Below are 25,469 nucleotides of genomic sequence, written 5' to 3'. Positions count from 1 at the left end.
ATTTAATGACATATTATCTTTGGAATGTTATTTCAAACTCCCTTTGGAATATCTGCAGATGATCAAAAATTTTTGAAATGTTTTCTTGTTTTTTATAAACTATTAGGTGGAAAAAACACTCACTTTTCAAACTATCAACTACAGGATGAATTTCCAGAGAGTGTAGCTTTAAAGATTTCCCTTTTTTCTTTTAACCCAAATAGCCTGTGTATACGTTTCAATACATTTTTTTCTACATCTTTTAATATTAACCTTAAGTAATGAATAGCGGGGATGGAAGAAACTTGGTCCAGTTGAAAAGAATTCATTATTTTTTTCCTATTTTGCAGAATGTCATTTTAAATAAGTGTTAGCTTGGAGAAGGTTTTTATTGTTTTCAACCACAGGCTTTATATTACCTTAAAAAAAAAAAAAAAAAAAACTCTCAGCCGCAAGTTGGATGCTTCTGGCAGCAATACAAATCTAGCACCACCCAGGGAGGGAGTGTGTTTGCTTCTTCGCTCATTTCTGTCAGGAGAGAGGAATGCTGGACATCCAGAGACAAGGGAGGCTGTGGTTCGCTGCTCCCCAGTCCCACACCTTGGGCCTCCCTTTGGAACACACAGGTAAGTACCTTGTGGTGCTGATTCAAGCAGAGTGCCCTACTTCATTGCGAGCAAGCCATGAAAGTCAAGTGCACTGTACTGAAGGTGCATAATAGGTCCGGTCAACACCTTCAGGGAGCTCAACTTGGCCTGGCTTAGATCATAAGGTTCTTCCTTCCCACCCAATAAATTCCTGAAAAGATGCTTTTGCTTTTGTGTTTTATTGTTATTTGTCTCTTTGCATATCACTTTGCAGCATGCTTATCTATAGGTATACAAAATACTAAAACAGCCACTGAATGTTTGTTTGTTTGTTACAAATCCATGGCTAGTTGTTAATCTGTTATTCTTTCACATTCAGAAACTGTAAGGTCTTATAACAATCTTTGTTGCTAGACAAGGAAACATAAAGTTTAGTTTTCAATGTCAATGTTTTAAAATAATACAAATGAATAAAATGTTAAGACTTAACATTGGACAGTGAACTGAAAAACTATAGAGATAAAATTTTCCCATAATATGGCAGCAGTTTCTAAATATAAAACTCAATGTTATAAATTTGGGCTCTTAATGAATTTTTTATATCACAAATTCTGTTTCCACTTAGATGTCAGAAACTGAGCTGGAAAAGATAAAAGTAAGAACAGCTGAGCATTTTGAAAATGATAAAAATAACATTTCTTGGTTGAAAGAAGGTAAGTTTTCTTGCTCTTGATTTTCTATTGGTGTGAAAATTTTGCTTTTGTTTTTAAGCAAGAAATAGCACAGGAGAAGGAGGAAAAATGTCCTGGCAGTTCAAATAGTAGTACTTCTGATTTTCACTTCTTTTTTTTCCAAATACACACATGTTGAAGATCTTGATTACTAAAATGCTTCTTATGGTCCCTGTGTTGCAGGAAATATAGATTACTTTGTTAGTAAGACTTAATATGCATTTTCTACTCAGATGTATATTATCTGTGAGGTCTTTGCAGTGTTGTGGGTTTTTCTCCTTTATAGCCAAGAAGACTAAATAATTTAAGGACGAGTATTTTAAAATAATAATCACAGAAAGGAATGCTTGCTATAGGAAAATATGTCTACAAATAGAATCACCATTCACTGCAATTAGAGAAGCCACCTTCCCAGGGGAGAATGCTGTCGGCCATGGGCACTGCATGCGTAAAATGGTTGCTTGAAATACACGCACAAATCAATATGTTCTCCTATGATGAGTACAGATTTGTGCACTTTTGAAAATACATCTAAACCTGTGATTATTTACTAGAAGGCATGGTTTTATAATTTTTTGATTTTATGATCACTTTTAATGTCTCTTAGAGGAAACATTTGATATTTTATCTAAATAGTTATGCTGTGTCTTTTTCAGCATTTCATGACTTTATTAAATTTTAAAGGGACAATTCTTAAGTAGTTGACATTCTTAAAAATTTCTTTATAAGATCATAGGAAACTCTAATAAATATGCCAAGTAAATTAGACAATGTCAAAATAATGACAATAATAATATCAACATTGACAATGTTTATCGACATTTATTGATGATTTTGCTGAATCATCATGACAACCCTGTGAAGCAGCTATTATCCTTAATTTACCAATAAGAAAATAGAGCCTTAAAGAGTTCTAGTAACTTGCCTAAAATTACAAAATTAGGAAGTGCCAGAGCTGGATTCAATGCCAGGTTGTGTGATTCTACAGCATGTGAATTTAACCACCACTTCATTATGTTCCAAAGGAAAAAATGTTTAAGTTACTTGTCAGAACATGATCTGTGCTCAAAAATGTTTTTCTGCAGTGCTGAAATCAACACCTCCAACTCCATCAAACCCTCATATCCACTCTTTTTCTTAATCTCACCCTACCCCCACCCTTGTTTAAAAATACACTCATGGCCGAGTACAGTGGTTCACACCTCCAGCACTTTGGGAGGCTGAGACTGGTGGATCACTTGAGGACAGGGTTCGAGTCCAGCCTGGCCAACATGGTGAAGCTGTGTCTCTACTAACAATACAAAAATCAGTCGGGTGTGGTGGCACATGCCTGTAGTCCCAGCTACTCAGGAGGCTGAGGTGGGAGAATTGCTTGAACTCTGGAGGTGGAGGTTGCAGTAGGCTGAGATTGCACCACTGCACTCTAGCTTGGGTGACAAAGCAAGACTCTGTCTCAACAATATAATAATAAATAAAATTTAAAAATGATAAAAATATACTTATTTAAAAGGAAAAAAAGAATTTTTTCTGCCCAATTGCCCAGCAACCAATTTTAATAGTAGGACATCATCTATTTAAGAGACTCTACGTCAGGACAAATACAGACATAAAGTGTTCTCAGATTCATTTCTGTTAAAAGTTTGAAAATTCTCTAACTTCTTATTTGAAAAGTTCTTTTAAATAAAATCCTTTAAAAACCACGTGAAAGAAAAAAAATAGGGCATGCATCAAAGATCCCCTGTGTTTTTCTTATGAATCTCAAATCCATGAAGATAGAGATGTTCTTCACTACTACTTATGGTGAAGTTCATATTATTTATTTTTACTTTAATTACTTCAGGCTACAGATGTCTTATGCAGAAATAATAATGAAATTGATAGACCAATCAATTGTTTCCTGAAGAATTTTCTTTAAAAAAAGAATTGTGTCCATTAAGTACAACTTAGATATTAAATTCTTGTAATCTATAAAATCCAATTTCCCAGGTGACCTGTTTTATCTCATTTGGACACTTCATTTAAGCTATACTCAAATTATGTTTACTATATTTCATAAAAGGAAATTGAGCCAGATGCTAGATGACAACATCTTAATTGGGAATTATCAGGATGAGTTAGTTTTCCAACATAAATGTCTTTTTTTTTCAATGTTAAGAAAAAGTATATGGGTTGGCTTATTTTTTAAAAAGGCCAAGTGGTGCAGTAAAAAGAGCACGGCATTTGGAGTCAGGCAGGCATGGTTTTTAAATCGCAGCTCAGCCATCTACTAGCTGTGTGATTGTGCCATGTTACTTTACCTCCCTGTGCCTCAGTTTCCTAGCTGGGGACTACAATACTTGCTTTATGAGATTATGAGGATGTGATTTCATTATTTCTCTCTTTTTTTCCCCTCTTAAAAGCATTACTCAGGATAATATAATTATATTTTTTGAGAGCTTAGTTCACACTTTGAACAATCGATAGTAGCCACAACACTTTTTATAGTATTTATATAAATTTTTTCATTTAATCCCTACAACAAGGTGGTATGCAGTAGTACTATCTCCATTTTACAAATTAAGGGACTTAGGCTTAGAAAGACTTTAGATTTTGCTCACATTTGCAGGCCTGTTAAGCCGCAAATTGAATCTCCAGCCTAGGTCTTTCAGGTCCGAATTTTGTTCTTTTCATTAAACCACTTTATTACAGTGGCTTCCACAACAGTTATCAATCAGGATTTTAAATGTGTCAACCTCCACCCTCCCTCACTCTCCTTTAAAAAATAATACAGATACTTTCAGTTGTTCAAAAAAGTGTTTTTTTATTAATGACAAAGTGGTCACATCTCACATGACAGTGGCTCTGCTGCCTCCCTCTGGAACTCCAGCTGAATACTCCTCACTGTTAAAATAAGAGTAATCACAGCAATGCCTTATTAGGGTTGGGGAAGCACTTCACTGGAGTCACTGACACAAAGCACTGAGTGCAGTGCTTGATTCCAGAGTGAACATGCAAGCAACAGGAGTTACTACCACCATCACCATTCTGAGCACTGCTATTTATTTCTAACTTCTCGACTTCAAACATTCATGTCATTTATCCAATTCAATTCAATGTTGTTAACTGGAGTGACTAGAGACGAGGTATGAGTGTGGCAGAGAACAATACAAAAAAGAAACACGCTCCTGCACTCAAGGACCTTATTACTCGTTCATCTCATTCAATTGTCTTGCTTTTGCCAGGAAGGCAAAGAGTCTCTTAACAATGCCTTTGACTCTCCCCCAGATGGGTGATGGGCCTGTTCACATCAGTGGTGGTTTCAAAGAGCTATTATCAAAAATTAGAGTAAATTTTGCTTGAGACACACCACTGACAGACCCAAATAAAGCACTCATTTAAAATCGTGCTTGGAGAAGCCCTGTTTTAAGATAATCAGAGAAACAAGACATGGTTTAAAAATATGCAGCATTGCTTGGCACAGTAATTCATGTCTATAATTCCAGCACTTTTGGAAGAGAAGATGAGTAGATCCCTTGAGCCCAGGAGTTTGAGACTAGCCTGGGCAACATGGTGAGATATTGTCTCTACAAAAAAATAAAAACAGAAAATAAAATTAGGTAGGTGTAATGTCATGCCCTTATAGTCCCAGCTACTGGACAGGCTAAGGCCATAGATTGCTTGAGCCTAGGAGGTTGAGGCTGCAGTGAGCTATGATCACACCACTGCACTACAGCCTAGGCAACAGAGCAAGACTGTCTCAAAAAAAAAAAAAATGAAATATATGCACCACACAAGATGAGTTACATCATGCAAACTGTGGGCCAAGGTGTTCTAGGAATTCCAGTCTTGAGGCGATCACAATCTCTTTGCATAGGTGGAGAGAATGAGGTGATGCTGAGAGCAAAGGCATCAGAGGCTGGAAGATGCCTATTTCCGTGCTAGGGAAATGGGCATATTCGCTAATTATTCATGTATGGAATAATGCAAAATGAAATGAGAAAACAATTGAGTGCTGAGTGTAGGTTAAGTAGCGGACATTGGTCCTGTGTTGTCACTGCAGGTCTGAGGACAAGAATCAAGAAACTGAAGAAAGGCTCATGAGATATGAGCCTGTAAATATGTAATTGGTGTGCAAAATGGGGTGCAGCTGGAAGAGAAAAGGTTAAAGGAAAGCGGTGGTGATGGCTAAGACAGACAGCTACAGTTAGCAGCCTTGAAGTGAGAAAAAATGACCTGAATGAAAGTCATATCAAAGAGAAGAAGAAAATAGGCCCAAATGTGAAAAACTTTATGGAGGAAAAATTGTTATAACATAGAAATTGGGGGAAAAAATTACAGGTGGAATAGGATGTCATGTAATACCCCATTAAGCCAAGGAGCATTCTAGGTAAGCATTTCCGTGCTTGTAGCTTACACCATTTGATACGGAAGAGAAACATCAAGATGAAGGGATTGAAGACCTTAAATTGTTGCCATTTGAAGTTTAAAATCACAGCATTGCCAGCATTTGAACTGCGCACAATTTCTTATAGGTTTCTCTGATATTTCAGGAAAAAATGGAAATCTGGGTTTCTTTGTGTAATCCCCTGATTGTTAAAGGTTAAGTAATAACAACTACAACAATAAGAACACAACAACAACAGCAACAATAAAATACCTACAAAATACTTGGACAAATGTAACCAGGCTCTCGGGGCTATTTCAGCCCACAGACTCACAATTTGCAGCTTCTGTTCTAGGAGAGTGTATCTCTCAATGAAACCAAATATAATTTTCTGAAAACTGGTTTTTCATAAACATTGCCGCATTGGCAGAGATTATCTCTGTGTCTGTCTATCTTTCTATCTCTCTCTCTCTCTATATATATATATTTATATATATACACACACATACATATTTATGCATATTTATTTGTATGAGTAAAGTCAAAGTCAATGTGTATATATGTACACATATATGCATATACATACATATTTATACATATGAGCAAAGTCAAGACGCCAATAATATGACCTAAAAAATGTAAGCTAAGAATATTAAAATAAATTTTTTGTCCTTCAGAAAACTAGCTGCCTGTAATTGTTTTAGAGGAGCATTCTTTTCACAGTTGTCACCAACAGGGAAAAACAAATCATTCCAAGTTCCAAGTGCTCCTTTAATGCACCAAAGGAGTAATTTTGCAATATTCTAACCAGATGCTGGCTTTGTCCAATTACTGTTAAATTGTGTTGTACCCAAATGGGAAAATCCATGACAGAGAAAAAAAATGATAAAAAATAGGGGGTGAGAAATGGGCAATGAAAAGGCTTTCCTCTCTCCTTCCATACATGCCAGGAAGGAAAGAGAGTGGAAGATGAGAATTCTGTAATTATTTTGAATTAAGTATAGCTTCTTACCTGTAAGCAGTCACATGATGACAGCAATCTTTGGTGATATAAAAACCATTATTTAGGTGCATTTTGGAGGAAAAGCGTCTGAATTTATTTAGTGTTAACATAGAAAAGTTAAGTCACCAGTGTTTTAGCACCTTGAGGACACTGGTTATCATGGTTATCAGAATTAATAAATATTAGAGACTAATAATCCAAGATACTAGAAAAGAAACTAGAGGGCCAAAATATCCAATTTCCAAAATTCCCTTTTCAATATAATGCAAAATCTCAAATGCTTAATACAAAAATCTCATCTCATTCCTAAACTTTCATGTTTGTTTTCAAATGCGATGAAGAAAGTGAGACTCTTTCTCGCATTTATTGATGTTCATAAATTCACTGGCCTTCCCTTTAATTCTAAGTGAGGATAACTTACTTCATTTGCTCAGATAATAATTTTGGATCATGAACATTAATATAATTCTGAAATATGCATTTTATTCAATTCAGCAACCATTTGATGTGGCTCCTCTTGAACCTGGAGAAAACGTGTGAGACAAAGAAGCAAAGATGCCAAAAAATGAAAATGTCATATTTCCTGCCCTCAAGGAACTCATGTACTTAAGTGCTTTATTATAATGACTAAATATTAATCCATGCTAATTCTCTCACTCAGATAATTCTCATTTCTAAAAGGGACATTTTTGTGTCTAGCTTAAAAATTAAGCCACACCAATGCCTATTTAAATTGTTAATTTCCACAAATAGCATATCTTGAGACTCTTTTTACTATATAAACACAGAAAACGGAATCATTAACTTTTATTCCTGTAGTTTTCATTAACTCATCCTAATAACCAAAATTGGGATGAAGAAAAGGTAACAGCCAAACAGAATGTTGTTTTGTTTTTAAGCATAGCCGACAGAAAAAATTGGATGTAAAAATAAAGGCTCAGGCCTGTAATTCTATCACTTTGGGAAGCTGAGTCAGACAGATCACTCAAGGTCAGGAGTTTAAGACCAACCTGGCCAACATGGTGAAACTCCACCCCTACTAAAAATACAAAAATTTATTGGGGCATGGTGGCACATGCCTGTAATTTCAGCTACTCAGGAATCTGAGGCAAGAGAATCTCTGAAACCCAGAAGGTGGAGGTTGCAGTGAGCCAGGATTGAACCAGTGCACTTCAGCCTGGGCGACAGAGTAAGATTCCATCTCAGAAAAAAAAAAATAAAATAGAACTATCAAAGGGTGGCACATTACTTTCAGAATTCAGCATTAGTAAAAGGGAGCTTTAACAGTTTTGGAGAGGAAAAAAACATATACTGATTCTGGCTACATTGATGAAAAAGGTAATTTACTGAAAGATGCAAGAGTAGCTCACAACCTAGAAGAAAAAAATCCTTGTTCAGGAGAGTCAGGAACTAACCTAGCTCTGGTGAGCCTAGGAGCAAGATGTAATACATTCAGATCATCATTTCTGGAATAAATTATCTCTACATAATTTTTTATTCCTCCTATTCCCCTCCTTAAGACTCCAAGTCCCAAGGAAAAGAGCTCAATTACTTTGGCCATGAGTCTAACTCCCAGCTTGGCAAGCCAAGAAAACTTGACTGACAGCACCATATGGCTACACACAATGAGAGGTGGATGCTTCTTCAGAGGAAATTAAGGGCTCAAGCATCAGAATAAAGAGAGAATAGCTGCTGTGTGGCCCCAACATAATGTCTTCTCTAAAGCCAGTAGCAATGACCCATATGTTTCTTCACAAGGAATAATATTTTCTTAAGAACCTGATGTGTGCTGTTGATGAAGCACTGAACATTTCAGGAAGGAGAGTACTTACTTTAAATATATTGGCCTTCTACTGAAGTTCAAATGTCAAAATCATTTTGATTCTCTGATAACTTTAATTTATATTTAGAAAGTTCAGTAAAAGATGAGATCTTCTGTGTTCTCATAGGCCAACAAATTAAATTCCAGTGTCACATCCTACTGCTGGTAGTTAAAATTTCTTTCCAACTAAGCCTATAAAGTAGTAAGTTCATTTCGTATAAAATAATGGTGTTGATCCCAATGGAATGGAAGGTCTACAAGATGCCATGTCAGCGTTCAGACTATGACCAGATGAATTAATCAGTGCAAAGTCCCGATAAGTTGTTAAATAGCAGATTTAAAGACTCTCGTTCAATGATGATAGGGCACTACATCAAATCCAGAATGATCTTAGCTCACCATTATTAATTGCGGTTTTATGAACTAGGAGTGAAGCAATCTGTAGAGACCAGGAACCAATCCCTCCTGTCTCAATAGGAAAAAGAAAATTGTAGATAACTAGAAATTTCAAAAAAGTTACACCTTTTAATAGAGATTTTCAGTAGAATCATTCATTTTCCTATATGTCACAACAGCTGTTGATGTGACACACTTAATCAACATTAGTAAAAAGAGCAATCTTATATTGAGAGGAAAAAAAGTCTCTTATGTTCTATGCCTCAGGAATAAGGACATTCTATTTCTTGTAAATTCTACAGAGATACTTTACTTTTATATGATTATGGCCCATTTCTTTCAGCTTAGGAACCGCATTTAGAGGGAATATACTTGCTAATAAAATGCACCTACACTAGGTGTTCACCAGACCATTAGTAAAAAAAAAAAGAAAAAAAAGGAATGTGAATAGAGCAAATGAAGACATCACTCTACAGGCATAAATCATTTCAACCATTTTAGCCATTATTTAAGCCCGTCGAGAAGTAAATGTGCAGCAAAGATGGAAAGCAAGGGCAATGACAGTAGTTTTGCCAGTGTATAACTTCAAGAAAAAGTAGAGAGGACAACTCATAGAAGCGTAGTATTAAATAAGACATCAGGCAATTCTTCTTGAGATAAATTTCCACACCAATATGGATCTGAAATGAAATAGCTACCCTGCAGAAGGTAAAAAAAAGTGCTTCATGATTTCTAATCTCAAACAGGAGAAGAAAATCTGCATTTTGAACTCCTCTTTTATGTATCAAATATATTTTATTTTTTCTATTAAGAAAATTCAGCATTATAGATAGAAAATTAAATTTCCTCTAGAGTTTCCAAAGATAGATGCTAATATTTATATTCAATATATTGCATACAAATTCCATAAAATATGAAAAGTTTACATAAATAAATCTACTTGAGAATTAAGAATGTATCAAAAGTCTACATTCAAGCCACAAATTAAGTAAGAAAAGATTCCACACTTCACATGTGTCTTAAAACTAATTTATTAGACAAATATGTACAAACGCAGATTGATAAACCATTCCTACTGTAAAAGAAGCATTTGTTTTGCAAAATAATGTAAAATTAATTAAACCAAATCAACAAATGTTTTTATTTCTTGCAAGACACAGACTTACATAAGGAATACACAATGATTCCCATGCCCAATCAAGGAACTTGCAATTGAGTTGGGAAAATAAAATATCAGCAACACATCCTGTTTACCATTGGATTCAGATAAGCACAAGCTCTTCAGCTATATTTGAAATATAATAGAACATGCAGAAATAATTTGGATGGAATTTTGCGGTATGAAATCTCATACACACTAAATCATATGAATATACCCAATTCCTTAGATGTAGATTTACCTTAAAATTAAGAGTGCTTTGGTTTGTTTTGTTTTTAATGGACTCTGTAGGTTTGGGCTAAAACAACTATGCTGAAGAGTCACTTGAAACAACAGAATTAATTTTAAAAATAACTTAAATTTTTTACAGCTGTGTCTCAGAAGACCTTTTGTGTAAATAATCTTTATCACTCAGCCTTTGTTCTTAAAGAAAGGAAAATAACTAATATCTTCTTTTTAAATGAGGAAAAACTATAACAAAGAGATGGAGTACTTAATAGATGGTAAGGACTTCACTTTTCCAAAGGAAATTTCTAGATGAATCATTTATTTAGTAACAAAAGAAGAGCAGAAAATTGCACTAAGGCGTTTTTGACTTTTTAAAAATAGCAACATAACTTGGAGACATAGTGTGTTTATAGGGCATGAATATATTGGAGTATCCAAATTCAGTACATACTGTAGGCCAACATCCATGAATTAAAAAGCAACTGACTGGTCTCTGAACTCTAGGTAAAATAACCAAGTATGGGTTTTGTAATATAACTTGTTGTATGATGGAAGAAAGTATATTTTGCTTCCATTTTACTTAAGAAATATCAGTCTTATCTTGGATTCTCCTAGATACAACTAGGAGAAATAACTAGTTCTTATTGTCTTAGAGATGAAGTAATAATGCTAATTAGGAATCAAATTTAATTTATGAAAACACTCAACAGGGAAAAGTAACATGGTTAAAGGGATATATATATATGTGTGTGTGTGTATATATATATGGATACACATAAAACTATGTTGCTGGGAACAATACACATACTTAACTCTATCTGTCTCTATGGTCTTCTAACAATACATTTGTTGAATATCTTCTATTTGCAGATAACATGGTAGTTTCTATGAGAGAATCAAACACAAATAACACTCTATGTGCCTATAATCAATGTATAAGGCTGTGAGAGAAGGTGGTAGGTAAGGAAAGTTTACCCTCATAAGTCAATACATTTAAATAAAGGAGAAATGTTAAGTATTCAATTGTTGTTTACTCAAGGGCAGGGGTGTGCCTGGCTTGTTCACCTCTGTATTTGAGGTACCATAGCTGCTGAGGTGAAGCAGATGCTCAAAAATGACATGAATAAATGGAAGGATAAATTTAAAAGAAGATATGAGATTCAGAAGTAGGAAACAGCACATCTAGAATTCAGAAAAATTGGGAATTTGGCTGGACTATACATCATGAGTAGTGTTTCAATAGGCAGTAACAATACAAACTGATGGAATATGATGGCTTAATGTGTGGAGGCAGAAAAGTCTGGGGTATCTTCTCTTCAGAGAACTATAAGCTATGTTTGACTAGAGAAAGGGCATGTGTGGGAGTGTAAAATAAATCTTAGGTATATTATGAAGGGCTTTTAACTCTAGGATGAAGAGTGTAAACTGAAATTTATTAGACAAAGGGAAGCCATAAGATATATGTGGGGTTGAGTTCAGGAAGGCAGAAAGGACCTAAAGATAACTGAATCAGCTCTGTGTTTTAGAAAAGATTTGTGATTTGAAGATATTATAAAGATGGATTGGAAGGGTAGAGCTGAAACCAGAGTGACTAGTTAGAAGCTTGTTGTATCCACAAATGAGAAGACAAGATTTCTGAATTTGAGATACTGGTTTCGAACGCAATTATAACAAAGGGCTGGAACCTAAGAGCGTGCTGACCCCAATGAGCCTTGGCCATGGACTAGATATTAAGGGATCAGAGGGACAGGAGTTGTCAGAGATTATAGAAACCTCTGGACTCAATGAGAGTTTTTAATATGTGTCTCTGTGGGTATGTGCTTAAGTGTGGCTTTAGGTAAGGTATCTATTTTTTAGAAAAATTAGAAAATGAAAGTGGCAAAAATTACTCTGAATCCCAACACCCATAGACATTCACTATATATCTTATATGCTTTATATTTGTGTATGTATGTGTAAACAAAAACACACAAATTTATAATTTTAATAACATTATGAAATATTTTAATAGCATGTTTGATGATTCATGAATTAATGTGAACACCTTTCTAGAGCAATAAACATAGATTTACGGCATCATTTCAATGGCTATACATAACGTATTCTATGAAGAAACAAAATATATGTAACCAATTACTCAATTTTGGAGATTCAGGTTGTTTCAGGATTTTTGTTTTTAAATCTCAAAGGAATTCATTACAATGTGTTTTGGTATTTCCTTATAATTTAGCTAACCCAAAGCACCACATGAAATCCTCATACCTTACTTTTGGCCTATGAATGGCACTTTACAATCTATTGCACATCAATGCCTCAGCTTAGTTACATAAAATATATGTGCAAAATGTTTACAAATGAGGAAAATAAAGGTCAGAGAAGTTTAAATAATTTGGTTCAAAGTCACCCAGGTAGTAGACAACAGGACCAGGTCCCAAGTCAGATATTCTCATTCTAAATCCAGTACATATTCCATCACAGACTTTGGTTTGAAATACTGAAGGTGGCTAACCAAGAGCCCTCATTTGCACTCATTTCAACAACTAAAATGAAAGGAGACTGGAAAAGTTTGGGGAAGTCCATATAGCTGGGGTATTTTTAAGCCTATTACTCATTCAGTTGGATTCCCTAAACATGTGGCCTCAGCACGGTCAAGGTGATTTTAATGAGAACGAGGACTCAGTTATGAAATTAGACAAAGATTCAGAAGCCAGCTTACCTGTAGATCACATTGATTAAATAGTTGAAAATGAATTACAACTTAGTAATATTGCTGCATTCATATTTACGAGATAAAAGTTGGAGTTCAGCTACCATAATATCCAGGCATTTAAGACACAACAGAATTATAATAATTAATCATTTTAATATCTTCCCATTGATGTTGGCTAACTAAACCAAAACATGGCTGATGGAGAAGAGAAGTGGAAATCTTATTTTGCTTGCTTATCTTTGTGAAACAACCACTTGAAAATAAAACATATCACATCAAAGTGTGGGGAAAAATAACTCCAGTGGCAGAATCAACTATGATCAGATTAAAAAACAGCAATATATTTTTGCATGGCTAATAACCAGATCAAAAACCTGCAAACCTAAGGTTATATCAATGCCAAATCTAACTTCAATTTTCAAATATCCTTATCTGGTCAAACCATCTTTTCAACAATAAAATTATATTGTACATAGCCTGTTTTTTCATATTCAGTAAATAGCACCAGATTGTCAACCTCAGATGTGACCCTGATTTTCCTTATTATATTTAGAATTTTTAAAAATTTGTCCCTAAATCTTTAAATAAGAAGAATTAGCAAAGAATAAGTGATAACTCTGTAAAAACTTTCAACCATAAACAAACATAACATTTTTCAGATAGGCTTTATGCATCAACTGTACTTTTCAATCATGAATTAAATTAAATTGCACTTTGGTGGTCAGAAGCCTGTGAGTTTATGATAATAAGGCTTTTTAGTTTAAGTTTTTTCTTTAGATAATCAAATCATACTTTACAAATTACCTGACTTCTTAACACATACTCTATGAGAGGAAAAAAATAATAGTAACCAAATGCTTAAGGAAGGAAATATTTTAACTCCTTGTTTTATATAAGTGAGGAAACTAAGTCAAATATTTTTTCATTCTTGAAGGAAGAATTTAATGCATTTCAAAGAATTCTGATAACACAAATATACATATTGCTCCACGGGGCACCCAGACATATGCAATAATATTGCTTTATATTTCTGTCTAACCAACTGAAACTCCAGAGATTATACAAATTTGTCACTAATAATCAGAGAAACTAAATAAACAACATGAAGGTTAAGCAGAAGTGTAGTCTAATTACAGCCTTTGAGTGGCTCAAATATCTAAACTCCTTATTTCCACCAAGATATCCAGTTCTTTTTGTGGTGTAGAGCAAGCATCTCACAATGTCTATCTATTTGAACTTTCCCTAGCTTATTTAAGTAAACAGGTAGGCTCTTTGGTTCTTTTGCTTATTTTTATAAGGACTCATTTTACAATAACTGATTACCAAGAGCCGGGCAAAATAATTTGTACATTTATTTAAATCATCCAATATTAAATTTGGCAAGCAGAGTACTGTGCATAAACATAATTTTTTTAAGCAAACAAGGTTCGGAGAGAAATAGGTGTTTATCATTTCAAAAGAACATTTTGATAAGGAATAATATATTCCTTAATTTATCAATCAGCACATGTTGGTTAAGCCACTATATGTGTGTGGGGTGCTTGGGGGATGTGGGGATATTAGATCAGATATTGGCAAAAAACTAGACCAGAGAGGCAGATCACATGGGGTTTATTAGCCATGTGAAAGTTTACCCTAGGGGCAATGGGAAAACATTAAATGGCACTAAGCACAGAGAGGCCATTGTTAGATATGCCTTTTAAAAAGACCACTCTGGCTGCACTGTGAGCTGAAGAGTAGAAAAGCAGACTGGTGGAAAGCTGGTAGGCAGGCTTACAGTAGCCCAAGCAGGAGTTAAACACATGACCTTGTAAACTAGGAAAAGAGAAATTTTAAGAACTTGTTGAAAGTTAGAATTGTGAAGACTTCCTGGTAGTTGGTTGTGGGAACAGAGGAAAAGGAAACATGAAGGATGAGGTCCAAGTTGCTGGGTAAATGATGCTTTTTATTCCACTGGAAACATGGGGAGAAATGTAGGGTAGATTCCACCTATTGTGAATTAAGGAACTAAATAATGTTTTAAGAAAATGTTTTCTTATTTGGAAAATCATGTTAGGCAATGCCATGGTGTGAGAGGTGATGGGTTCTAGAAACTAGGGCTCAGTGTTTCTTGAACTTTGGTTATCTAAAATTAGGTCAATTTTCTTGTAGGCTCTGGAAGCCATAATTAATAGCAAGAAAGTACCATGTTAAGAGTTTGGTTCAGTCTCTTACTTAAGGGGACAATAAACTGATTGGAAAGGGAAACAAAGCATAGGATTTAAATTAAATGTCACTGCATCTCATGTTTCAAACTACAACTTATTAGGGAGCTCATGGAAAAACAATGTCTATTGTTAGTGATATGGGTAAAAGACTCATTCGTTTTATTTTTGCCTTATTAAAAAGTAAAGAAAATGTACTGATAAAAGAGGCTTTCACCCTTTCCCTACCACTAAAACTGCTGCTGCTTTGAATGAAATGTAAGATATAAAACAGATTCAGAATCCTGTTGATGTCTTTAACAAGTTAAAACATGTTAGCCACAGTTTACAAAAAAAGCAATAAGGTTTGCAAGTCAGGGTTGGTTCTATTTTTACACATAATTTAGCTTTATTGTTTTCATGAAGGAATATAATGCGCAAGTATGGGAAACAAGGCAAAGATCAAGTGGGAGGCATATTTCCATTAAGCCACATTCAGTTTCATAAAAAATAAGGTATTATATTGATACCAAGATGCAACATCTTTGCCTAAGACATTCAACAGGAATCAAAAGATATCATGGATCAAAAGATACAGCACTTTAAAATATTTGCATTGCAATATTTGTATATTTATTTGTTTATTATTATTTTTTTGAGACAGGGTCTCACTCTGTCACCCAAGCTGGAAGGCAATGTCACAACCATAGCTCATTGCAGCCTCAACATCTTGGGTTCAGGCCTCCCAAATACTTAGGACTAGGACTACAGGTGCACACCACTAAGCCCAGCTAATTTTTAGCTTTTTTGTATAGATGAAGTCTCACCATGTTTCCTAGGCTGATCTTGAACTCCTGACGTCAAGTTATTCTATTACTCGGCCTCCCAAAGTGCTAGGATTACAGTAATAAGCCACCATACCTGGGCTTCCATTATGGTAAGCCATTGCGAATAATGCAGTCAAAGGTTTGAGTCTTTGGAATCACACATACCTATATTTGAAATATGGATCTACTAATCATTAGATATTGATCTTAGTCAAATGCTTAATATTACTGAAACTCAGTTTCCAAAGCTGTAAGTAAAAAATCATAATTTTTTATGATTGCCTCCCCATTATCCATCTTCCATTCTTAAGAAACCTCAACTTTGTTCAGGAATCCACATATCTCAGGGCAGTCATGCATTTCCAGGTGGACTCCATCACAAATCTCAGAAGCTGGAAGAATTCTGACTGGTTTAACCCAATAATGGTGGTCACACTACCCTTGCCATGATCATTTCAGGCAACAGATCATTGATGTTTTAGGCAATGAATAATTCTGGACAATGAGACGTGAGAGCCCATCTGCTAGTAAAGGTTTACTAGTAAAGGAGTTTCTAGTAAAGGTTTTCGGGGTTTTTGTTTGTTTGCTTGGGGAGAGCTGGTTGTTTTACTTTGCTTTGTTTTTGGATCATTGACTCCTCTAAGATGGTTCACAAGAAAAGATATTCTCGTATTTTGGATACTATCAAGTTGCTATGGAATGCTTGAAACTTGGGGAACAATCTAACAAGAGAAGGCAGACTGAGCAAGCCACATGACTAATCTAAAATGACATGGACAAAAGGATCTGGACTCTTAAAAGCATTGTTGTGCCATTGATTTAATCAATCCTGGAGCCACTCTACCTTTAAAATTGATATGTGAGCCATAAATTACTTTGTTTTTTAAGCCAGTTTGAGTTGAAATTTTCTGTTATTCGCAGCTGAAAGCATGCTAAGTGACCTGGCTACCTTGCAGAATGGGCAATAATGAATGAAGATCACTTCACACCCAATAATGACTACTATTACTATTTTACCATTTTTTTCTCAGTCACTATTGGGATCTCTTTCTCCTTTTTTCTTACTTTTTTGAAACTATCAGGGAATATGTGGTTTCTTATTCCTTTCTATATTCTCCTACATACTACAGCAGTGTCTGTCAGCAGTGAATGCTTATAAATATGTGTTAAATTGAAATAGAATAAAATCTAAGTATCATCCCTTCTTGTACTACAAGGTCTGTTCATGATGTAGGGTGAAGAGGTTTCACCAGCAAAAAAATGAAAATATTTTATAAAGAACAGTATTTAAAAAATCAATTTAATTAATGTAATTTTTAATCTAAAGGATATGTTTTTCATTCTACAGAAAAACTGTAATTTTCTATACACTAGTTTTTACATGCTAGGGCAGTATTATTTTGAACAACTGACATTTCTAAAACACTGAGAAAAGGAAACTTAGATGAGACAACTTAAAACATGCCAATGTCTTTATAAAGCCAAGCTGTATCCTTAATAAAAATGGATGAATATTAAAAACGCACCCTGCTGTTGCCCAACCTACACTCATACTCCTAAGTGATAGCTTGGGCTTCTGCTTGTATGCTCCCTCTGTCATCTGATAACTTTGCTCTTTTTTTCTGGCTCCAAGAGTCTCTTTGGGCTTCAACATGTAACACAAGCATAAACAAAATGATGAAATTGAAAGTGTTATAGTTGATTCTACCAATTAATAAATATAACCAGGCTTCTAAGGTCTTTTTTCTTTCCTTTCAGTAAGATTCAGATACTCATTGTTATTTCTTTTCTTAAGACTATCCAGAGGAATATTAATGTAATTTTTAAAATCCTGTTAGTTCTAGTAAAATAGAATGATTTTTGCAAAGAGAAAATGGAAAGTAAAGGAACGGGCCTACAAAAACTGTCTTATTTGGTGACAAAAACCAAGCTAACACCATCTTATATCACTGTAGCACCCAACTAAAGCACAGATGTTTTGTTTTAACAATGTCTAACTAAAATTTAGAATTTCCTTCAATCAGAAATACAGGCAACATCACAATAGTAGGAATGACATCGTCTGTGATTTTATCACTAATAGAAATCAAAGATATTTTCATATCAATTTCATGTCTGTTGTTATTGATATTACAAAGTATCTTTGACTGTCATCCCCAAATTAGTAATTCAACTTCTGGGTCTTATTAATGTATTGATAAGGATGCTCATATACAACTATATTACAGTTTTCAAATATATTTTGATAATTGTATGTAATTGTTTTTCTTTGTAATACTACATACTTTATTTTATGCATTTAAGAATATTATCATAAAAGGAGTCTGTAGGCTTCACCAGACTTACCAAACAAAAAGTATTAAGAAATTGAACTGAAGGGAGCTGAATACTTCCAGAAATCTAAAAAGCTGGAGGAAGAGCAGCAGTTTGCTAACACTAAACTTTCTTTCTTCTCATCATGTAATATGCTACTTACTTTTTTGTTTGTTTCAAACCACAGAAATCAAAGTACTGCATTGTACTACCTACAAATAGCTTTTATTTATTTGGAAAAAATAAAACATTTAAATTGTTAGTAATTAATTGTATGTATGTTTTTCTTGGTAGATAATTTTGAATCAGAAATAAATATTCTAAGGCTATCACTGAAACAATTCATTATATAGGAGTTCTATCAAGGTGATTCTACCTTCCAAGGACAATTCTTGAACAAAACTATAATTTTTACTACAATTTCCTTGTGTAACCATGAAAAGAAGATAATTCTTTTCTTTTTCTGCAAACTGTGTGTGTGTGTGCATGTGTGTGTGATCCAAGATATAGTTTTAAGTATGTGTACTTCATAAAAGAGAAAACATTTGAAAACAAATTGTTTTCATCAATTATTAGGGAGTGGAAACAGTTATATTTTATAGAGAAAAACTCATCCCAAAGCAAGATAGATAAAAAAATAGTTTGGCAAAAAAATAATTACGAGTTTATAAACTTTCCTTTTTTAATGTCTCTCAAACCAAAGCAGACGGATCCATATGGCTTGAATTCAAGCTGCATTCAGCTTTGCCAGTATTACTAGTGATATGCTTAATAACAGTAAGTAACAATAATTGAGTTTACTGTGTGTCAGGTGTAGTGATTTTAGCTGAATATATCAAGACCAACAAGATATGTATAGTAATGGCTCTCAGAGGCTCCATTCTAGCAGATAGTTATATATTATAAATAATCAAATAAATATACTATTATCAATGAGTAAAAGATGTATTACCTAATCAGTCAATCTGTACAACAACTCCATTAGGCATTATTATTTCCAATTCATAAAAGGAAGCTTGAATTCAGAGATGGAGTAATTTGCCCAGTACCCCACTACTATAAGGGGGATGTAGAGCTACCAGTGTAACTGGAGAGACTGAAATACACAAACTATTCATAAAGCAATAGCTTTATACAATAATCATGTTTACCTTCTTGAAGAAAGAGACTATTCAGGTCTGAAACCATTGTGTCTTGTATATGATAAATAATGCTTAATGAATGAATGAATGAATCTGAGAAATAAAGCAGAACAGTTGTAAAATGTTGGATACAGTTTAAGTAAGAGGCAAAGGATGAGAAAACAGAAAATATTAGACTCCTATATTCTTCCAGGAAGCCAACGATAAGATTACCAGACAGCACATCTTGGAAGAAGAGTGTTAAAAAGACAATATATTATTCAAAATTTAGTGAGCATCTATTACATGAGGGGAAAAGACATGTCATCTTGAGCTGTCTGTTTCTAATCTGTAGCCAGTGACTCCCAGGAGTTCTGTGTTGAAAAGGATTCTGAGTGGGGAAAAAACTAGCAAGTCTGTCATAAGTGAAGCCACAGGGGAAAGTGACAGCCAAAGTTTTGTCATTTGTGAATCTGATGGTCCCAGCATTGTGATAAGTATTAATATATTGTCCCTTCTCCAGAGATCTCAGAATGTGATGAGAGATAAGGCCAAATAAACATAAAAAGTACAGTACAATACAATGTAAAAGAAGAATAGAGCTATAAACAAAATGTTAGGTCTGTCTGGAGAAGGTAGTTAAGAGTTCCACTTAGATAAATTATTAATATGATTTATTATTAATAATCATAACATTAACAGTATACATATAACAGTGTCCTAAGGAATTATGTGTATGCATTCACTGAATTGTCTCAAAAAATGATATGAGTTAGCTGTTATCATTATTTCAGTTTCACAGATGAGAAAATAGAGCCCTAAATAATGTAACTTGTCTGAGGTCAATACTTGGTAAATGGAGGAGCTGATTTCAAACCCCAGACAACTGGGTTCCAGGACCCTAGATGTTAAATATGCAAATATGTGAAAAATACATTTTATGGTAAAACTGCTTTTAATGATATTCCTTTCCTTGGTAAAAAAAAAAAAAGTAATAAAAATAAGTAATTTGGAACTGCAGTGATTTAAGTTTAACCCACATAACATTACCAATGAAACTTCAAAAGCACATTAATCAGCAACACCAATCCCATTTACTCTTTTTTGTTTAACTTTTATTTTAAGTTCAGGGATACATGTGCAGGTTTGTTACACAGGCAAACTTGTGTCATGGAGGTTTGTTGTACAGAGTATTTCATGACCCAGGTTTTAAGACTAGTACCCATTAGTTATCTTCCCTGATCCTCTGTCTCCTTATACCCTCTACCCTCCAGTAGACCCCAATGTGTGTTGTTCCACTTTCTGAGTCCATGTGTTCTAATTGTTTAACTCCCACTTGTAAGTGAGAACATGCAGTGTTTGGTTTTCTGTTCCTGCATTACTTTTCTAAGGATGATGGCCTCTGGCTCCATCCAGTCCCTGCAAAGGACATGATCTCATTCTTTTTTATGGCCGCATAGTATTCCATGGTGTATATGTACCACATTTTCTTTATCCATCTATCACTGATGGGCATTTAGGTTGATTCCTTGTCTTTGCTATTGTGAGTAAATGGGTCCCAATCTCCTGTCATTCTTCAAAGTCAGAGGTTCTCTTTTTGTTTTTGCTTTTGTTTTTAGAAAGTTAATAGAGTCTTGCTGGAAACATATGAAAAGTCAAATACAAACTTTATTGGTTTACAATTTGGAACTAGGCTAACTTCACTCTATAAAATTGTAGAGCAGGTTATGGAAATAAATTATAGGGATTAGCAAGTACATGTATCCTGGCTTGTCCAAATTACTGTTAACACATTTCTTGGTAGTTAATGTTCATTAAGTCTCTCTAATTATATAAAACCTATAAATGAAATACACCATAACCCTTGCTTTCATGTAACTTTAACTAGAATGAGGTAACAGTTTTAAAAGTTGCATTCATGAAAACCAGTTCAAATGAGCTTTAAAAACAAGTTCATTCCAGGTTTTTATAAAGCCAATAGTCAAAACTTCTCTGCCACCCAAAGGCATGGAAACTCCTTCTATATGACATTGGGGTGGTGAGAAAACTAGAGATGAGGGATCAGAAGTAAAGCAGAGTTAATAATCTTAAGATTATTAATAGCACATATATTGTGCTATTCTTGATTAATTCTTGAATTAATCATTAATCTATTAATCTATTAATCATTAATCTATTAATCCAGAATCAAGCACTACTTGATTCTTGACATTTTACACATTCTTTTAAAAATACATTATGTACTCACTATCCAGATTTAACAGATGTTAACATTTGGTCATATTTGCCTTCTTCCTTTTTCTCTCTCTCTCTTTTTTTCTTTAACAAAAAAATTAAGCATTACATACCCTTTATTCTCTGTTACTCTGTGTGAAATCAGGATTCTAACTTGAAACGCTTTGAAATACAGATGTCCAAACCCAAAATGTTATTGTAATAATAGCTCCAAAAGTCTGATCCCAGTATGAATCCCTTTATTGTGCCCAAGAACCAGGTAGGTGGTGGACACAACCAAGCTTATTGTATAGATGAGGTAACAGAGGCTAGGGGAGGCTGACATGTGTGATTTGAACCCAGCTCGGTCTAGTTCTGAGACTGACTTCCTCAAAGTAATGTGATGCTGCTGTATGTGGGATTCAAACCCTCACTTCAAGGCCCTTGCTGTTTGAACCAGTCTACAGTATCCAGGAAGAATGACAGTATTCATCAGCCTGAACAGTAACCATTCAGTCTCAGGTTCTGCAATGTCCAGACCCTATTCTTTCAGCCACTATTGAGCATTAATGTCTGCCAGGCACAGTGCATTGAAAACACAGACCAACCAAAAAGCAATGAATCAGAGGACTACATGAGTTTACAAGGCTCCCAGAAATCTATTTTATTGTCTTCATTCCTGATGAAGCTGGAGTTCATAGGCATCTCCTGCCACAGGACTGCTTTTGCTCCCAGCCACCTAGTGCTTCTCTTGATGCCTAGATAAATGCATCTTAGTGCTTTATTATTAATATACCCAGGATCTACTGGTGGAGAGAATCATACTGAGGTTCCTGGGTCACTAGACCCAAGTCTTGATGATTGAGACACAGTCAACAGTTTTTTTCAGTCTCCTGCTCCATTTTTTTCTTCTTCCAAGTGACAGGCCTGTCTGGACAGCCAATGGTTATAAGACTCATCTTTTATTCTACCTTTTCCTACTTCATTCTGGAGAGGGAATGTTGGCAGATTCATGAATTCTACAAATATTTGCAACACCACTCTTTTGTAGGAATGGCTCTGGGCATCCTCTAAAAGAAATAAACAAAATAGTCATAGATATTCATATTTTAGTGAGGAGTAGTAGGCAATAAGTAAACTAGTAAGTGTGTAGTATGTCTGGTGACAAATAAGCAGGAAGGGCATAAATAGGGTAGTTAAGGAAGGGCTCTTTAATTAGATAGCATCTTGGGAGAACCAGAATAAGATGAGGGTAAGAACCATGTTTAGATCTAGAAGCAAAGTATTTCCAGCATAGAAAATAGCAAGTGCAAAGTCCCTGATTCTGGAGAATACTTGACGTGTTCAAAGCCAACAAAATAGAATGAGCCAGGCTGAGTGATAAGAGCTAAGGCCAGAGGCTCAGGGCCCAATCATAGCAGGCCTTGCAGATCATGCTATGACTTTAAATTTCAATTTGAGAGATAGAGAAAATCATTAGCTTCTGTAAGTAACTTCATCTGATTTACAAAATTTAAGTGGTAAGATTAAGACACAGTAGCATTTGGGAATTTGATAGGGGAGCACATAAGATTCCATGTGGTGGGTGTATCTTCTTAAGTGGTGTGTCCATTACTGAAACATCAGCATTTCATTTTAGGTCCCATTGCTTACTACACAGAAAGCCAATCCCTGAGACAGCAAATACTGCCAGGAAAGAAAGCTCTTTTGTTTGCTGCAGCCCAGAAGATGGGAGCAATTCATTTGGTAACAGATTTTGGTTTCATGACCCATTTCCCCAGCTGAAACACCAAACCTTATTCCCTCACAGTGCTTGTTGTCTCAGTGATTAGCTTTCTGCACAGCAAGCAAAGGGACCTAGACTGAACCCCTGGTGTTCTGGTAACATGTCTGCCCAGGTGGGCTTCCATTCTAAGCCAGGACAGGCCTTGTGCAGTACACAGGGTGTTACTGTACAGTCAATAACTACCCAAGATGCTTTTTTAAACTGAAGATTTCATGGGCCCCACTCAAGGTATGACGAACTAGAATTTCTGTGGCTGAGACTAAAGAATTTGCATTGTAAACAAGGTGCACTAGTGATTCATATGTGCAAGAATTTTGAACTACTGGAACAGGGAAAGAGTTGCAGAGAATGGGATTCTCTAACTGAGCCCCAAAGACAAGAAGGAGTTTACTTGAGGTGGAGCAAAAAGCATTGATGGTGAGGATTCCTCAGGGAGAAGAATCATCTTGGATAAATACCAGGAAATATCAAACATCTAGATTCCTGTGTATAATTTTTTAACTGGAGCAATTTGTTCATTACTTTGAGCTTTTACCCTGTGCTAGACACTTACACAATCTCATTTTTATCACCTCCATTACTATTAAAGGGACTTTAAGGAAAACATAGGTCAGGGAACCAGAGAAGCTAAGTGGCCTGTTCAACATTACTAACCTAGAAAATGGTAAAGACATAAAAAACAGGGTTTAATTATGAAGCTTATGGTCTTACCCATTAAACAGAGGATGGTCAAATAATGAAGTTTGAGAGAGAATGGATTTGATCAGGAGGTCCTTAAATGTCTTTCTGTAAGCCAAGTTAGAGCATTGCCACAAATCTGGCGATGTTACCTTGAAAAAATTTATACAAAGGAGTAACGTGATCAGACATGAACTTGAGTATGATCCTTCTGGCAACCTGACAACTACACCAAAATTGTAGGGGCCAAGGGAAAATTTCATCTTTACCCTCTGAAACGTCCTTGAAATAGCAATTCACAAAAGGCTGATTAATAGGAGAAAAGGCATACAAAATTTATTAACATGTAAATGAGGTCCTTCAGCATGAAAACCCAAAGATATAAAGGAAATGGGCATCTTTATACATTGGTTTAACAAATTATGTGCAGTGTGTAGAAATATCATACAAAAAGCATGTAATCTGATGCTAATAGGCTCAGTGGGGAAACTGAGTAAGGCCTGTCTTAGATTCTTCTTGGACTCTCTATGCTGCATCCCTTCCACCTGGGTGTAGAGCATGACCTTCTCTGGGATGGGAGTTACATGACCTACAGTCAAACAGAGTAGGTCAGATCATGTCTCTATGGCTGGTTTTTACTGAGAAACGTGGAGGAAAATTGAGAGTAGTATTTTTAGGTTTTGTGGCTGGCTTTGGAGACATGCCTTAGGGAAGAGGGATTCCAGTTTCTATGGCTTGCCTCAGAGGCAAATGAGACTGAGAGACAAGAGGGCAGGGAAGAACCTTTGTTTCTGAGGCCTTTATTTTAGAATATCTTGTTCTGAGTCCCAACATGCAATATAGGCAAAAGTAGAGATAATGCTTCAGCTCAGCTCCTCTAGAAAGCAGGGCTTGAGACAGGGGTAAAAGTATTGATGCCTCATTTGAGAGGTACATGCCTAGGGTGGTAAAGGTGGAGAAATAAGGTAAATGTAGTAGGTTGAATAATGGCCACCCAAAATGTCAGGTCCTGATTCCTGGAACCTGTAAATATTACCTTGTAAGGAAAAAGGGTCTTTGCAGATGTGATTGAGTTAAGGATAGTGACGTGGTGAGATTACATGAATCACATGAGTGGCACCCAAACTGAATCACAAACATCTTTTTAAGGGAGAGGAGGAGGGAGTTTTGACACACAGCAGAGGAGATGATGATACAACCATGAGAACAGAGATTGGAGACCAGCAGTCACAAGTCAGGAAATGCTGGCAGCCACCAGAAGCTGGAAGAGGCAAAAAATGAATTCTCTGCTAGAGGCTCCAGAGGGACTGCAGCCTTGCTGACACCTTGATTTGTTCCAGTGAAACTGACTTCACACTTCTGGGCTTAA

General features: G+C 35.2%; 1 protein-coding gene across 1 annotated transcript in view; it reads left to right on the top strand.

The window, feature by feature from the left end:
* The first annotated feature begins 512 nt into the window (after window positions 1-512).
* MDFIC2 (MyoD family inhibitor domain containing 2) overlaps window positions 513-25,469 on the top strand; it is a 108,429-nt gene continuing 83,472 nt past the window's right edge. The window contains exons 1-2 of the mRNA XM_035274774.3: window positions 513-605; window positions 1,192-1,279. Of these exons, the coding sequence (XP_035130665.1) occupies window positions 1,192-1,279 (88 nt within the window). The 5' untranslated portion in view covers window positions 513-605. The remainder of the gene's footprint in view (window positions 606-1,191; window positions 1,280-25,469) is intronic.

This window comes from Callithrix jacchus, chromosome 15 (genome assembly GCF_049354715.1).
Source record: "Callithrix jacchus isolate 240 chromosome 15, calJac240_pri, whole genome shotgun sequence".
NCBI classification, from domain to species: Eukaryota; Metazoa; Chordata; class Mammalia; order Primates; family Cebidae; genus Callithrix; species Callithrix jacchus.
The sequence above is the reverse complement of the archived record's forward strand: the minus strand, read 5'-3'. Positions and strand labels throughout refer to the sequence as shown.